Genomic DNA, 15,182 nt, shown 5'->3' with positions numbered 1-15,182 from the left:
ACCCTCCTCAGCAGGGCAGGGGAAGAAGATAAGAGCAAAGATCTCTCATGGGTATCTTGTCAAGAGAAGGACAGGGACATGGCTTACCAGTTACCACCACGGGCAAAACGGATTTGACTTGGGGAAAGGTTAATTTAATTTATGGCCCATTAAAAACAGAGTAAGGTAGTGAGGAATGAAAACAAAAGTAAAAACACCTTCCTTCCCCCACCTGCCTTTCCTTCACAGGCCCAGCTTCACCCCTGACTCTTCTGCCCCTCTTTCCTCCCCCCGCGTGTCACAGGGGGACAGGTTGTGAGCGCTGCCTTGGCCACTCCTTCCTGCTCGTGCTGGTACCCTGCTCCGACGTGGGGTCCTTCATGATGTGCTCCAGTGCAGGTCCTTCCTATGGGCTGCAGTTCTTCTGTTCATCTTGACGTAAGAAAGACATTTTTTCCAGTGAGAAAGACCATTCACCAGAGCAACCTCCTGAGAGATGTGGCAGAGTCCCCATCGCTGGGGCCTTTCAAGATAGTGTACAAGATCTTGTACAGGGTGCTAGATAATCCCATCTGGGGTTTCCCACAAAAGGCTGGACCAGATGGTCTTTCCAGGTCTTGCCCAGACTGGGCTGTTCTATGATTTGATGATTCTAACTGCTCCAGATGGGCTACTGCCCTTCGGGAACAGGCTGCTCCAGCATGGGTCCTCCACAGGCCACAGTTCCTGCCAGTGAACCTGCTCCAGCACTGGCTCCTCTCCACAAGCCCCATATCCTGCCAGGAGCTGCTCCGACATGGACTCTGCGTGGGCTGCAGGTGGATATCTGCTCCAGAGCCTGGATGGAGCACCTGTCCCCTCCTGCACTGATCTTGGTGTCTGCAGAGCCATTTCTCACATTTTCTCCTCTCTCTCATGGCTGCTGTGCAGTGGTTTATATCCTTTCTTAAATATGTTACCACAGAGGCACCCCCAGTGTTGTCGGTTGGCTCAGTTTGGCCCACGGTGGGTCTGGCCTGGACACAGCTGTGATTGACTTGGGGCCAGCTCCTCCTCACGTCTCACCGAAGCCACCCATGCAGCCCCTCTGCTACCAAAACCTTGCCATGCAAACCCACTGCAAGGTTGCTCTTGGGTAACCTGCACCGCTACTGAATCTCAGCTGTTTCCCTTCTCTGTAGGGCGGAGGAGGGGGCTTTTGTGGTTTTCCACCCACATTTGGTCTCTCTCTCTGAATCCCAGCCTCAGTCAAGACGGCGGAAACCCACTGAGCCCCAGACATGGCTGAGATTTCATCTCTGTGCCACCCACTCTCCTCCTGGCAGCCACTTGCCCCTTTGTCTGGAGGATGGGGGTTTGAGACCCCCAAAGCAACCAGGCTTTGGAGGAGCAGGGACAGACAAACACAGCACGGAGGTTCCTAATGTGCCACCAGGTGTGAAAGGAACAGCACGGATCAGGCCTTGAGCACACCAAGTCGTCCATTGCTTTGTCTTTGGAGAAAGGTGAAGCCATCCCATCACAGTGAAAGAGCTGTGAGACAGGAGCTTCCCAGTGTGGGATACAGGTGATGGGATGGGATGGGGTGATGGGATGGGATGGGACGGGACGGGACGGGACGGGATGGGATGGGATGGGACGGGACGGGACGGGACGGGATGGGACGGGACGGGATGGGACGGGACGCGACAGGACGGGACGGGACGGGATGGGACGGGACGGGACGGGATGGGATGGGATGGGATGGGATGGGATGGGATGGGATGGGATGGGATGGGATGGGATGGGATGGGATGGGATGGGATGGGATAGCTGCCTGCTTTGCCAATGTCCAGAGCCTGTGAAAGCCCCATTCTGAGACATGGCTCTCCTGCGAGAGACTACCACATCACACCAGCATCTTCAAAATGCTCTCGCATGCTTGCAAATAGTAAATGTCCATTTTGGATCCTAGCTGCCAGAGAGGGGCTGTCCTGGGAAAAACAGAGCTGGCAAAAGTCAGGTTGGGATTGTAAGGGCCTGGCGGCTTGGGGCTCGGGGCTCTGGGGCATTGCGCTGTTCCAGCTCACATGGATTTTGGCTTGCATTTTGTGTCCCCAGCATGCTGTAATGTAGAAACACTGGCTTGTTTTTAAACAGTTGGTTTATGTCACTGCAAATATCTACCAGAAATAGCATTCCCTGAAGGGGTGAAGCTTCCAAAACACACTTGAACTTGCTGCAGAGTTGCAAGGAGAAGCAGGGCTGTGGGCCTGAGGGGACGAAGCTGCTGGCTTGGCCCACACACAGACCCATTCTCCCCCCAGGGAAGGGATTCAGGAGGGAGCCTCATCTCTCCCAGCTGCTGCAGCTCTGTGGCGAGCAGGTACCTCTGGGACCGAGGGTCACGGCACACAGTGACGTGTTTGTAGCGCTTTCATCCAAGCATCTCAAAGCACTTTGCAAGCATTAATTAAACATCAGAATCCAAGAGGGATGAATAATATTAGCCAGACAGACTCTCTTCTGAATGTAATATTTCTCATAAATATTTAACTGCTTTTTAAATTCCGTGTGAGTCTGGTTCTCACCTTGCTGGGACAGTTGCTGCACTGCACCCCTGGGGAACGCGGGGCTTATCCAGCACCACATGCTGACCTTGCGCCAGAGCAGGACCAGCACTACGCACCGCTCCCCCCAGCCAAGCCTGCAGCTGTCACGTTTCCCTGTTTTCTCCCCTGCAGAGACCCTCCCCAGTCCTTGTTTGCTCTAATCCCATCACCAGCAATGTCTTTGCAAACTGGGGTTGGCGGGTGACAGATTCTTGCAGACCTCAGCAGAAGAGGAGGCTCCCAGGGTACTCTAGGTGCAGGGACACAAAACCTCCCCAGAGAAATGTGAAAAGGGAAGAAAAGGGTCTCAGAAATCAGGTGTAGAGATGGACGTGTGACTGACTCCAGTGGAAAGCCGCGAAACCTCCAGAGATGCTTTCCTTAAAAGCATGTTCCCTGCATGTCGGTGAGGGCAAGGAATGTTCCTGAGGGCTGTGATGGGTAAAGGGCACCCAGATGTATTGGAAAATTTGCGATGGCTCCACGGTGGTGGAGAGAAGGTAGGACGAGTGTTGAACACAGCATGAAACACATGAAACCTCGAGGCACCCGGGTGGCAGCACCCTCGAAGGCCGGGTGCTGTCTCGTAACAGAATTGCTGACGCCTGTGGAGCTGGCTGAGGGGCACAGCTGACACAGACGGGGAGAGCTAGAAGCAGGCAGCTGTCTGGCGAGGGGGCTCGGTGATTTGCCCCCCACAGCTTTGCACCTTGGAAAGGAGACCCCCGGCTGTGCTGGGGGGAGATGCCTCCCTGCCACGCTGGGCGCCTGGCTGCTGCTGCTGGGGCTGGGGACCGAGGGTTCTCGAGTGTAGGGGTTCATTTGCAGATCACAGAGGAGAGTCCGGAATTCTCCAGGGGTGTCCTTCGCCAGCAGGGTCCCCTGTGTTTTGGCAGGCGTGGAGGCTGGCTAAGGGCTCAGCAGATGTGCCGGGGCCAGGGGCTGCTCTGGGGCACCGCAGAGGGGGGGACCCCAGAACCACCGGCTTGGAAACGCCTGTCGCCCCAGAAGCAGCAGGGGCCAAAGCAAGCCAACAAACCCATGTTAAGATGTGCCAGCAGTGCAACGGGCAGGCAGGAGGTGGTGGTGGGAGACTCTAGGACCCACGTTGGATGGATATTCCTTCCTACACCTTACAGCAATGACCTTGGCGAGAGGAACGGGGAGAAGCTGGTGACAGTGCTTGGTGCGACACCTGGCTGGGGGGGCTCTATCAGCACCGGGGGTCTGGAGATGCCGTGGGGAGCAGCCTGGGGCTCGCAGCAGCAGCAGCCGCAGGGTTTTGCTTCGGAGCAGTTACTGTAAAAACTGGTGGCTGTGGCTTCCTTAGCTGACAGCCGAGGGACGGGCGGGCTGAGGGCTCACCGGGCTGAGCACGGGGCGAGCAAATGACGGGGGTCCCGGTGATGCGAGCGCGGTGGGCGGGGGATTCCTGTCACGGTGGACACTAGATGGCGGCACAGGCCCGGGCCAGGCAGCCGAGGGGCCGGGGGGACGCTGAGCCCCCCCCCTCCCGCCCGGGGCACAGCGACGGGACCCCGTGGGGCCCCGGCTGGGGATGGAGGCGCAAGGCTTTGGCACGGCGGAGCTGCGGGGTGCCCGGGCGGTGGGGCGGGGCGGGGGAACTCCTCGGGGGGGACCCCTCGGGGGGGCCCTCTGGGTGCCTGCGCTCACCTGGGCGTGAGATTTCAAAGGGCTGGGGGATGCCTGAGCCCAGGGCCCCCGCCAAGCTTCTGCCGCCCCCCAAAAGGCTTGTTGGGGACACTGCCAGTGCCGCCTCCTGGGGCCAAACGCCGGTGCTGTTTTCCCATGGAAAAGGGAGATGCTGACCTGGTGGCAGGAGGGGAAGACGCCCAGTGCTTGTAAAAGAAGAGGAGCGTGAGCAACCTCAGTAAGAAGGAGAATTAACAAGTCCTTCCAAAGGCTGCCCTTGTGCACCCCCTCCCACCGTTTTCCCTGGGCAGAGTGTCCTGCCCTGGATCCTCTTGCTGTAAGGCCCCCTGAAACCCACGCCCAGGCGGGAGGGACACCCACCTCGGAGCTGGGACGGGCAGGCCAGCAGGATGGAAACCTGGTGGTAGGAGCCATGAGCACGATGGAGTCAACAGTGACGTGTCCCAGGGTCTCAGCGGGCAGCACAAGATGCAGAACCTACAGAGTTCCCTGAAGGAGCTCGGTTTGAGGGAACCTTGGGAAGACAAAATGAAGGACCCCGTATATTTTAGTTTTATTCATTGATGCATCAAGGTGTTGAAGAAATCCAAGCAGAGTAGTAAGGCATGGGTGTTTTGTTTTGTTCTGTTTTGTTTTGTTTTTTCAGAATTGGTGCTGGTATTGTTCACACAGGTTTGCCAAGCAGGTACAAAACTCATTGTGCCTTAATGTCCTTGATAATTCGAGATCTGGTTCTAATTTTTAATTATTTTTGAAAGGCTGTGCAGAATGTGCCAACACCACAATAGATGTGCTGTTTATAATTGCTTCTTTGTCAGATTACACTATTTGCTAGCACTTAGCATTTCACTTGAAATCCCTCAGAAGTCTTAGATGCAGAATATCTGGACCTAGTTCTGATTTTTTTTTCTGACAGTGCTTGTCTGTCTTATAAAAAAAGAATAATTTAGGATTAAAGATCCTCTTCCCATTCTTTTTGGAGGGGTTGGATGCAAAGGAATTTGCATGCATAACACTTTCTTTGCGTTCCTTTACTGCTCCCCTCTGAAAAAAGGGAACCCACTGGATTCCCTGTGTTTTTCTCAAACTTTCTACTTCTGTCTGTGGGTTTGCATGGCAAGGGTTTGGTAGTGGGGGGGCTGCAGTGGGGGCTTCAGTGAGGAGCTGCCAGAAGGTTCCCCGGTGTCCGACAGAGCCCACACCAGCCGGCTCCCAGCCGGACCCGCCGCTGGCCAAGGCTGAGCCCAGCGGTGACAGCGGCAGCACCTCAGGGGTGACGGATTTAAGAATAAGGGGGAAAACCTGCAGCGGGAGAGAGGAGTGAGGCTGTGTGAGAGCAGCAGCCCTGCAGCCCCCCGGGCCGGGGCAGGAGGAGGCAGGAGGGGCTCCAGGTGCTGCAGCAGATCCCCCCCGGCAGCCCGTGATGAAGCCCACGGTGAGGCAGGTGTGCCCCCAGCCCATGGAGCCCACGGGGAGCAGATCCCCCCCCCCCAGCCCATGCAAGACCCCACGCTGGGGTAGGGCAGCCAAGAGACACGGGTTTTTTGGTTTATTTTATTTTTTAATTTTTTTCTTATATTTATTATTTCATGTATTATATTTATTTTAATATTATTATCTTCTGAAAGCAGAAAGCTTTCAATTCAAAACTGATGAAGAACCATTTTTACAGAATGAACAAGCTGACCCGAGAACCGATGGCCAGAGGAGGTCAGGGAGTACAAGAAAACAGGAAGGTGAGAGGCAGACGGGGCACGTGTCTCGGCAATGAGAGCAGCCAGGTGGGGAGGAGGCGATGCTAACAGCATTACCTACAGGAGCAGAGGGCATCCCACCCTGTGCGAGGAGGGAGCACAAACCTCTGTCGGGCACTGGGAGAATATGCTGTGGTCCTGCTGGACACTGGCTGGCCCCTTAGCCCCGTGGGGGCTAACCCACCTTTTCTCTCTCCAAAGCCTCTGGCAGAGAGGAAGCTCAGCTGGACAGGTTACGCCAGCCTGCAGAAATCGCAGCACGCTGATTCCCCTGGGACGATGCCCAGTACCTGGTGGAAGGTCCTGCTCATGCCGGCCCTGCTCCAGCGTCCGCCTGGAATGGCGTGGGACAGCTGAAGTAGGCAAGCCTGCCTCGCACCTCCGCTGCATCGCCCTCGGTGCAGGAGTGGGCATCATTTTCAGTGAAAGATGTGGCTAGCTGAGGAACTGGGGGGCTGTGGAGGTCAGACGCCCCCCGGGGCGGGCCAGCTGTGACTTTGGGTGCAGCTCGGCTCCCTGCAGCCCGAGATCCCAGGGTGCAGTTGCTGCCATCTGCCTGAACCTCGGCGGGACGGGCAGTGCCACGCAGCAAGAAGGCCTCTGTGTGCCTGCTTAAATAACGGAAACTGGCAGTGGCGCCCGCTACTCAGGGCAAGAGAATCTGCCACCCTAAACGTCGAGACCTTGAATTTTGTACCGCTGCCTCCTCGAGCAGCTGCAGCCTGGGGACTCAGGTGGGAGAAACCGCACGTGTGACTCTCCTTACTAGTGAGGTTTTCTTCTGGGTGGCATGGAGTGACAGTTCCAGAGCAGCACTGCTGTCCTCCATGGCTGCTCAGAGAGGAGGGGAAGAGCATTCTCTGACTACATGAAACCTAAAAACATTGAAGGTCTTGAGAGATGGGACCTGGCGGACTCGCGCTTACATTACTAAGTATGTCCTTACCAGGAGGAGAGCGACAGAGAGCCCTAACATCAATTGAAGGCCTATCAGGAAAATGTGAGGGCTGAAGGAATAAATGAGTGAGTGAACAGGGACAGCCAGACGGGGGAAGGGGGGGGGAAGCCTCTGAAGTACAGCAAAAAGGAGACTGAACCTGTGATTCTTTCTTCTCTAGTGGCATTTGATTTCCTCTACCCCACTGTGAAAATGGCAGAAATGAACAGGCAGCTTCAGTAGAACAGAAATGAAAGAGAAAGAGCAGGGAGCAAAATCCTTAGAACCTGCCCCACGCAGGCAGAGGTGCACTGGCACCGTCAACAGGCACCGTCCTCCACAAGCACACGCCGGGGCTAGCGGGTTGTTTTGTTAGACAGATTTATTTTAGGTTCTAAAACAAATTTCTGATAAAATAAAATGCTCAAAATGTGCAACGTGCAGTCCTCTGTGGTGTCCCCTCTGCCACTGGGTGGGTGCAGGAGCACGGTGATGTGGGGAGAGGGTGAGGAGAGCGGGCAGGGGGGAGAAAATGCCATCGGGCTGCAGGTAGGTGGGCTCAAGCCATTGCCCGCATCTGAGCATCCCACTGGTGCGAGGCTGTGAGAGAGGCTGAAGGAGGTGCAGAGGATGGGCAGGAGAAGTGGCACTGAAGCAGGCAATAGCTACTGGCTCAAATACTCCCAACAGCTCCGAAGCGCCTGCGCTGCCTGCCACCTTGGTGCAGCGGTGAGTCTCGGCTTGCCCTGGTACGCAGCTTCCAGCCCCTCTGCAGGTACAGAGCTCCCACAGCCTCACGGTTTGTGCCATCCCTAGACCGTCCTGAGAGGTCTGCATGGTGCCCATCTCTCTGCAGCATGGCACGCAGAGTTTCATCCTCCCAAGCAGATGAGCCCGCTGTCCCTGCTCCCATCAGCACTCGGTTTGCTGGATCTTCTCTTTCTGGTTTTCCTCCACCTCCTTCTTCCTTGGCACCATGACTGCAACCATCCCTTCCAGTGCTGGGAAGGCAGGAGACCGCTTCTGAAAGGGAAGAAAAGGGCAATATCAGGCATGGAAGGTAGACTGACAGGCACAGGTCCAGGCTTCTGCCTGCCATGGAAAACGTGGCCCTACTGCTTGCAACCGCAAGGCTCCCATTCCCTGCCAGAGCCAGTGAGCAGCCCCAGCCCCACTCTCTGAGACATGCCCTTTCTTCTCAGGAAGGCTGGCTCAACACTGTCCTCTGTGGTGTCATGGCCATAAGGAATAATAAAGACAGGACACGTTTAAGAGAGAGCAAAGAGCAACATGGCAATGGCCAGGGCATTGCCAGGTTCAATGGTATGCCAGATTTTACAACACCTTTTCGGAGAGAATAATTAAAGGCATGAGGTTTCATCCAAAATGAGATAAGAACAGATTAAAGACAGAACCACTTTCCCATCTGGCTTTAACAAGTGACTTTCTAGACAATAGAGAAGATGCAGATCTCAGGGCTCCTGATAACGGTAAAGCATACGGTGACACACAGACAATCAATACAGCAAGACGGGATGAGTAGAATGGCATGGTAGGTGATCTTAGCTAGGAGGAAGGGACTGGGATTCTGCTGGCAGGTTTCTGTCAGGCCTTCAAAGATCAGTTGTGGGACCAGTCGTTAATGGCACAGGGAGTGTGAAAGTGCTAATGAGTTGTGTAGCTGATAAGGCTGAGGAGCCTTACTTGGAAAAAAGAGGATGAAAATGTCACCCAGCACCCAGATATCTGAGGAGAACGGAGCAGTAAGCTGAATGACAGGGGGAGTGAAGTACCGACTGCACATCGGTAGGCTCAGGGCACTGGGGCAGAAATTCCTGATGTGCAGGCATCAAGGGGTACCGGTGAGCAGCCCGTGTTCGATCAGCGCAAAAGCAATGTAATCTCCTAGGATGCCAGCAGAGAGAGGGAGAGAGCAAGAGAAGAGCTGACATCCTTGCTCAGCACCTCACCTGCACTCCCAGAGGATGAGCCCCCTGGGGAGGCTGTGCAGAGCAGAGCTCGAGGACCACACGTGGAGGGAGGCCCTGGGCTGCCACAGAGGAGGCTGGCTTGCTTGGCGAAGCACATGCAAATGCTTTGGGGTGGTAAATAACCTGGCTGAGTTAGAGCTGCTTCAGCTGTCAGCTGGACACCCAGGTGTCCTCTTTCCTGCTAGCCAAGGCTTTACAGTTACACTGGTCCAGGGATTCCTGCCCGAGGGCTTTGGCCAGAAAGGTGGTGCTGAGCGTCTTGTCCTGGGCTGGCTCAGACTGAGAGAGTCATCTAGAAACTGCAGATTTCTGCATCAGATTGTCCTTTACCATCAGTGTTGATTAAGGACCCGTGATGAAGAACCAGCCATGAGTCGCTCTAGTGCTACCCGCAGTGGTTTTTTTAAAGTGCTTGTCTTGCTTCTGTTTTGATGCTGCCCACCTTCAGTCTCCAGCCACCAGGATTTGCTCAGAATTCACATCAGTGCTGTCACATCCCTTGTCTTCAGCTCAAGGCAGGTTCAAAGCACCCAGCTCTTTCACCAGGGCCAGCTCTCCCAACCTGAGATTGCTCTGAGCCCCTGGCCCCTTCTGCACTGGAAGGGGATTTTCACCGTGGGCCCTTTCCAACAAGCTATGGAGTGTCCTTAAACAACTACATCACTGCTACTCATGAAGGGCGTCCCTTGTCAGCAAAGGGAAGCCCTGAAGGAAGGATTTGCCCTGTAATTAAATGGCAGAGAAGCAGTGTGAAAACTGCAGAGAAATGGTCTGGCTTGGTTGCACGGTTTTCCCCAGTGGCGTGCTACCGAGGGGTCACTCCTGGCCTGCTCTCTGGGATGATGAAGGCAAGGCAGAGTTTTTCAGAAGATGAGCTACTGCAAGAAGCTGAGCAAACGCAGGGCAGCAAGTTGCCAGAAGCAGACAGCTGAGGTGCGAGGGCTGAACCAGCCACAGCAGACCTGCATTGAGATCAGCAAGATCAGCGTCTGGGGACCAGCAGGCATTTGTATGAAACAGGAGACTCTTACATCAAAGCATTCAGATAAGGAATAAGAGAAAGGACACTTACAAAAGCCTGGAAATTAACCCTCCAATATTACAGCATGGCTTGATCTCTGGGAGACTAAACAAGAGGCTTTTCAAGGCTGGGATGTGATGGTCTCCCAGGGGGTTTTACCCCTCCCCTGAAAGCTCTGAGCTGCCCCCAGTCGAGTGCCTGCTGATGCCCAGTTTGCAGCTTTCACTGCAAGTCCATGACACCTTCAGCCAGCCACCTGGGCCCTGTTCTCCCTCTGGCTGCTGTGTCCCTGGGACAGCTCACTGTCCCTAGGGTACCCAAGGGAAGGGTGAACAAGGGCTGATGTAGGGGGAAACTAACAGAAATGGGGTGATGGACACTTACCCTTTTTTGTAGGGCCAGGGCCATAATACAGACCGCAAGCAGGAGGAAGAGGGTGAGTGTGAGCCCAAAAGTAACCTGCCCGCTGAAGATGGTGGGAGGGCTGGAGACCTGGGCACCTGGGAGGGGGAACCGCAGTTAGGAAGGAGGGGAAGGCTGATTGTGCACTGGGGCAAGGCTGGGACTGCACAAAGACAGGTAACCTGGAAAAGGGTGCAAGGAAGTGGAAGGAGCAGCAGGAGGAACTGCTGGAGAGCTCAGAGAGGGTGACAGCAAGATGGGATCCAAGTGGTCAAAGGGGAGAGGGACAGGCTGATGCTGAGAGAGGAAAGGGCACCAGGGAACCAAGTAGGGCAAGAAGAAGGGGTCGGTTACAGATCCATGGGGGACAGAGTACCTGTGACCTGCAGCCCATACTCCACTGCTCCCAGCCTGCCTTCTGGGCCATGTACACTGCATTCCCACATGCCCATATCCGCCTGTGACACCCGGAGTATTTCCAGGGTAGGGCCCATATGGGGTGCGTGGCCTTGCTGGTGCTGGGAAGTGGCCACAGCCAGCTTGCTGTTAGCAGGGGCTGCGTCGAGATGCTTCCACTGGAAACGTTCATGGCCCCGGGGGTGTGTGAGGCTGCAGATGAGCAGCAAGTGACATCCCTCAGAAACCGGTCCTTGGATGCTCGGAGTGACTGCAGCAAAAGAAAAAAAAATACTCTCAGGGAGACTACAGGCAGGTCTACAGCTCTTCCTTATCTCTCCTTCTTCTATTACACCCCTCCTTTGTTACTTCCTCTGATTTATTTTCTTTGTCTTCCTCAGTCTTAAGGAGAATAATCAAGTTACCCAGGAAAAGCCCTGCTTTCAGCAGTTGGGTGCAGTGCAATGCCCTGAACAGAGACCTCGCTTCCTGCCCTGGGGTGGGAACCTGTGAGCAGGAGCAACCCAGACTCGCTGCACTGGCATGCAGGGAGGTTTACCTGCCAGCAGTGGGGGACCCCAATGGGTTATGCACCCCCCATCTCTCCTCTCACCTGTAATCACCGCCAAGGTCATGTCCCTGCTGGTTGTCTTGCTGCCAGCAGAGACAGCACAGCGGTACTGCCCTGCGTCAGCTGGCCCCACCGCTGGGAGGTGGAGGGGGAAGTTTCTGCTGCTCAAATTCTGGGGGATGCCCCAGCCTTGCAAGTGTCCTCCTGTGAGGCGGCTCCAGTGGGCTGTCACCGTGCTGCTCCCAAAGGCACTGGGAAGGTAGCTCACGGTGCATGGTAGCTCAGCTGCAGAGCCGCTTGCAGCGTAGACCACAGGGTTGGCTGGGCCATCAAAACCTGAGCCAGAGAGAGAGGACAATGTGGGGTGGGGGCTGGAGGGAGCTCTGCAGGGGGCGGGGGGGGGACTGGCCTGGGAAGCGAGGAAAGGCTGGGAGCTGGGAAGCCAGAGCCACTGGGGATGGTCAGTCACATCAAAGGGAGAAACCTGGGGATGCTGGAGCAGCAAGGCAGAGGCTGAGCTCACCTAGAATTTGCAGGTTGTACGTGGCTGAAATGATCTCGTTGTCGGAGTATCTGAGCTGGCAGCCCCAGGAGCCCGCATCACTGATGGCTGGCTGGAGGATGGAAAGGGCCCCGTGCAAGGAGCAGAAGGTCGCGGAGGTGGGGACCAGGCGCCCGTTGTGGAACCAGCGCGTCTCCACAAGGCTGGCCCGGTGGCTGGAGTTGCAGCTCAACACGAGCGGCTCATTTTCTACCACAGGGCTGGGTGGGCTGAGGGTTACTGCAAGAAATAGGAAGTGTTGGGGAAGCCAAGGTCACAGCGGGACTACCAGCCCACCGCCTTGTGCCCCTCCGTCCTAGCTCTGTCCCTCAGGCAGCCGGGAGCAGGTGGCAGGGGCTGCGTGCTTTTGGGAGGCTGCCGCCTGTACCCTAACTGGCAAACACGGCAGTCCCACCCCATCCCACCCTTACAACCTCAAATCAACCTTCTCCAGGATTTCCATCTTCTCCTACCTGTCACCACCCCCAGCTCCACACGGCAGCTGCGGACCTCCACGCCGTACACCACCTGTGCCTCGTACAGCCCAGCATCCTCACTCCGGACCGGGTCGATTCGCAGGGAGAAGTTGCCGTTGCGTAAGGCAGAGTCCTGGAGTGACACCCGGGGTCTCATGGGCAGCGCTGTCTTGCAGAGGCCCGAGTAGCCCACCTCCAGCACCATGTGTGGCTCCTGGTGGGCACTGGGAGTGGGACACGTGAGCGGCTCGTGCCAGTGGCGAGGGAGAGATCAGGGGCAGGATGGAGGGAATGTGGGGAAGGAGAAAGGGGGCTCAAAGTGCCTCCCACCCTCCCCGGTCCTCCCCCACAAGGACACAGATCTGTCTTGGTGCTGGCATACCTTCCCCCATGCCGCTTCCACAGCACAGATGTCTTGCCGGGCAGCTGCTTCCAGCTCTTCCCCACCTTCCCGGGGCTCCGGTGGCAGGGCAGCACGGCCGGGCTCCCCGCTGTTGCCCACACTTTCTGCTCCCTGCCTTCCCCCTCTGCCACTGCCGGCAGGACGTGGCCAGCTGCAATGAGATGGAGGGTTGAGCAGAGGGACTCATGGAACAAAGGGCAACAGCTGACCATCTTCAGTGGGCTTAGAAGGGCACAAATTCTCCCTTCCAGACCTGCCAGGGACTGAGTAACACCCCGGCTCAGCCCTCCCTAACACATTCAGCCCCTCTTACCACTGAACACCAGCAGAGTGATGGTGAGGAGCGGCACCAGGGACATCGGCCTCATGGTGGCATCCAGGTGAAGCTAGGGGCTGTGTCTTCCCACTCAGGTCTGGGCTTGATCAGGTCCGAGGCTTTAGGAGCTCAGCAAAAATGAGGCATGGGCAAAGAAGGTGTTGGAGTGGGTGGCTGAAGCAAGCGGGGGTCAGCTGGGTGTGCTTGCTCTCATTCTGCCTCTCCTTCTGATCAATGTATTTCCCTCGATGCCCTTATATTGCAGGTGGGCAGCCAATTTCCTCGTATCACTAAGAAGATGCGTCACGACCAAGAAACCAGTCTAAGTCTGAGGCATGTGAAGGCAGAGCTGAAGCCAGAGAGAGAGGAGGGAGGGACCAGAGACACTGCTCTAAGCATCTTTTAGTGGAAATTCTTTGGGTTGCTGTTGTTTTTCTTACAAGTTTCGCTTCTACATAGACAGTGGAAAAAGTGTAGAAGACACTTCCCAGCAAGTGCCCTTCATGTTTTTCTTTCATCTCTTACCTTTTTTGGTTTGATCTTTCTGTCTCTTACAGCTTCTTTCTAATTGTTTCAGGGCTTTTGAGAATATGCTGGTCTTTTTTCTGCTGTTCTTTCTTTTTGATGTTTTTGTTGTTGTTGTTGTTTCTCACACACACTCCCACCCCCCTCCCCACCCCCTTTAATCCTTCAAATGTGCTGATTTCTCAGCTTTTTCTTATAGGTCACTTCACAGCACGAGGAAAGGGGCTGTGGTGAGCTCCAGCCAGGGCACATGTGCCCCATCAGTCCGGAGTGCGGGGGCAATATGGGACAAAGCTCAGGGGGTCGGAGGGGGCAGAGAGGAGCACCTGGGAGAAGCAGCCGGCACTGAGAAGAGGGGCTGTGCTCTGTGGCACTGCGAGGGGTGTGAGGAAGGGACCCTCCTGCTCCAGCAGCACTGGGGACCCCCCACACCCTGAGCTTGTGTGTTGAGAGGGCTCGTCCTAGCCCCCATGTAGCTGCTGAGCTTTGCGTAGGGCAACACATTTCCATCCATGTGCCTCGTCCTGCCCCTTCTGCCTCAGAGAACTCCCACTTGTGGCTCACACTTTCCAGCAACCCACTGGCTCTGACTCTTTCGGACTTAATCAGCCCTTCGTGACAGGTGTCAGACACCCAAGCCCCTCGGCAGCGCACCCCCCGAGGGCTGGGCTGGGGCTTTTCCAGGGGGGTGAGGGAAGGGGGGTGACTCACAACGGCCATGTCTTCACTGTGGAGGGGTCCTTGCTTGCTCTCTAGTTTTCCTCTGCTGGCTGGGGAGGGTGGAGGATGAAAGAGAGCAAGTGGTAAGCCTCGCTGCAGCAGCCGGCTGCTGTGGTGGCAGCTCCTGTCCCTTATCACACAGGGCTCTTCAGCCCCGCGAGGAGAGGGGTGGGTGTGTGGGAGCCTGGTGCAGCCCTGGGTGCCTCGCTGTCCCTGGGGCACTGCTCTGTAGTGGCCCTTCATGCCCTCTGTATCACACAGCCCATGGGATCACCTGAGAGAGGAAGAGAGAAGACGGGGGAGAACCTGTGACGGTTGGCAGGAGGTGTTTTTTTCCTCCTGTTGAAGAAAAACAGTTTACGGTGCCCAGTCCAAGCAGAAAGCATCGGTCTCTCTTTCCCCTGCATCAGCAGTGCGAGAATGGTGTGAGCGTGTGGGTGAAGGTGAGAGAGAGAGAGAGGGGCGATGGGACCGCGGTGGGCAGACACACGGCTCCGCAGCCCGGTGTTACCCACTGCCCATCCCCTGGCTTCGCCCGCAGACACGCAGAGCTCGCTGCTGTGCCCCTCCACCCGACCCGCTCTGCTGCTCAGCCTGAGTGCCCTGGCACTGTGCCACTCCAGCTCCTAAAGCCACCCCCAGCCCAACCCGTGCTCTAGGAGATGCTTCGTCTGTAAGGAGCAGCCAAGGGGGGGGAGGCGTACTCCCACCCTGCTCCTGCTCCCCGAGGGCGGTCACGGGGGACCAGCGGTGAGCCCAGGAGCTGCCTGGCACCGAGGGGCCTTTGGGGCTGGGGGTGCTGTGCTGAGCAAGCATGTTGTGAAATGAAGGTTTTGGAGGCACCGTTTTACTCAGCACCAGGCTATCTTTAGCAAAGACACCTGT

The 15,182-nt window shown here is 56.3% G+C and overlaps 1 protein-coding gene across 2 annotated transcripts; it reads right to left on the bottom strand.

The window, feature by feature from the left end:
- Positions 1-7,117: 7,117 nt before the first annotated feature.
- On the bottom strand, positions 7,118-13,412 carry LAG3 (lymphocyte activating 3). Of its 2 annotated transcripts, XM_005235356.3 has the most exons (8): positions 13,050-13,409; positions 12,716-12,887; positions 12,331-12,557; positions 11,840-12,097; positions 11,359-11,652; positions 10,726-11,016; positions 10,332-10,447; positions 7,125-7,958 (listed from the first exon to the last, which is right to left on the bottom strand). In XM_005235356.3, the coding sequence occupies exons 1-8, from the start codon at positions 13,102-13,104 to the stop codon at positions 7,848-7,850; spliced, it is 1,524 nt and encodes a 507-aa protein (XP_005235413.1). In that variant the 5' UTR covers positions 13,105-13,409; the 3' UTR covers positions 7,125-7,847. The 2 variants fall into 2 exon arrangements, with proteins under 2 accessions (XP_055665263.1, XP_005235413.1); XM_055809288.1 differs by lacking the exon at positions 11,359-11,652 and having other exon boundaries at positions 7,118-7,958; positions 13,050-13,412.
- Positions 13,413-15,182: the final 1,770 nt, after the last annotated feature.

This window comes from Falco peregrinus, chromosome 6 (assembly GCF_023634155.1).
Source record: "Falco peregrinus isolate bFalPer1 chromosome 6, bFalPer1.pri, whole genome shotgun sequence".
In the NCBI taxonomy this organism is placed as follows: Eukaryota; Metazoa; Chordata; class Aves; order Falconiformes; family Falconidae; genus Falco; species Falco peregrinus.
Note: the sequence above shows the minus strand (reverse complement) of the source record. Positions and strands in the feature narration are given on the sequence as shown.

What these genes read in the sequence shown, in the direction of transcription:
- LAG3 (XM_005235356.3), bottom strand. Translation starts at nt 13,104, where the DNA reads ATGAGGCCGATGTCCCTGGTGCCGCTCCTCACCATCACTCTGCTGGTG. An exon ending in GTACAACCTGCAAATTCTAG is followed by an intron (nt 11,653 to 11,839) that starts GTGAGCTCAGCC and finishes TCTCTGGCTCAG; the next exon opens with GTTTTGATGGCCCAGCCAAC. An exon ending in CCCTGGCCCTACAAAAAAGG is followed by an intron (nt 7,959 to 10,331) that starts GTAAGTGTCCAT and finishes CTTCCCTTTCAG; the next exon opens with AAGCGGTCTCCTGCCTTCCC.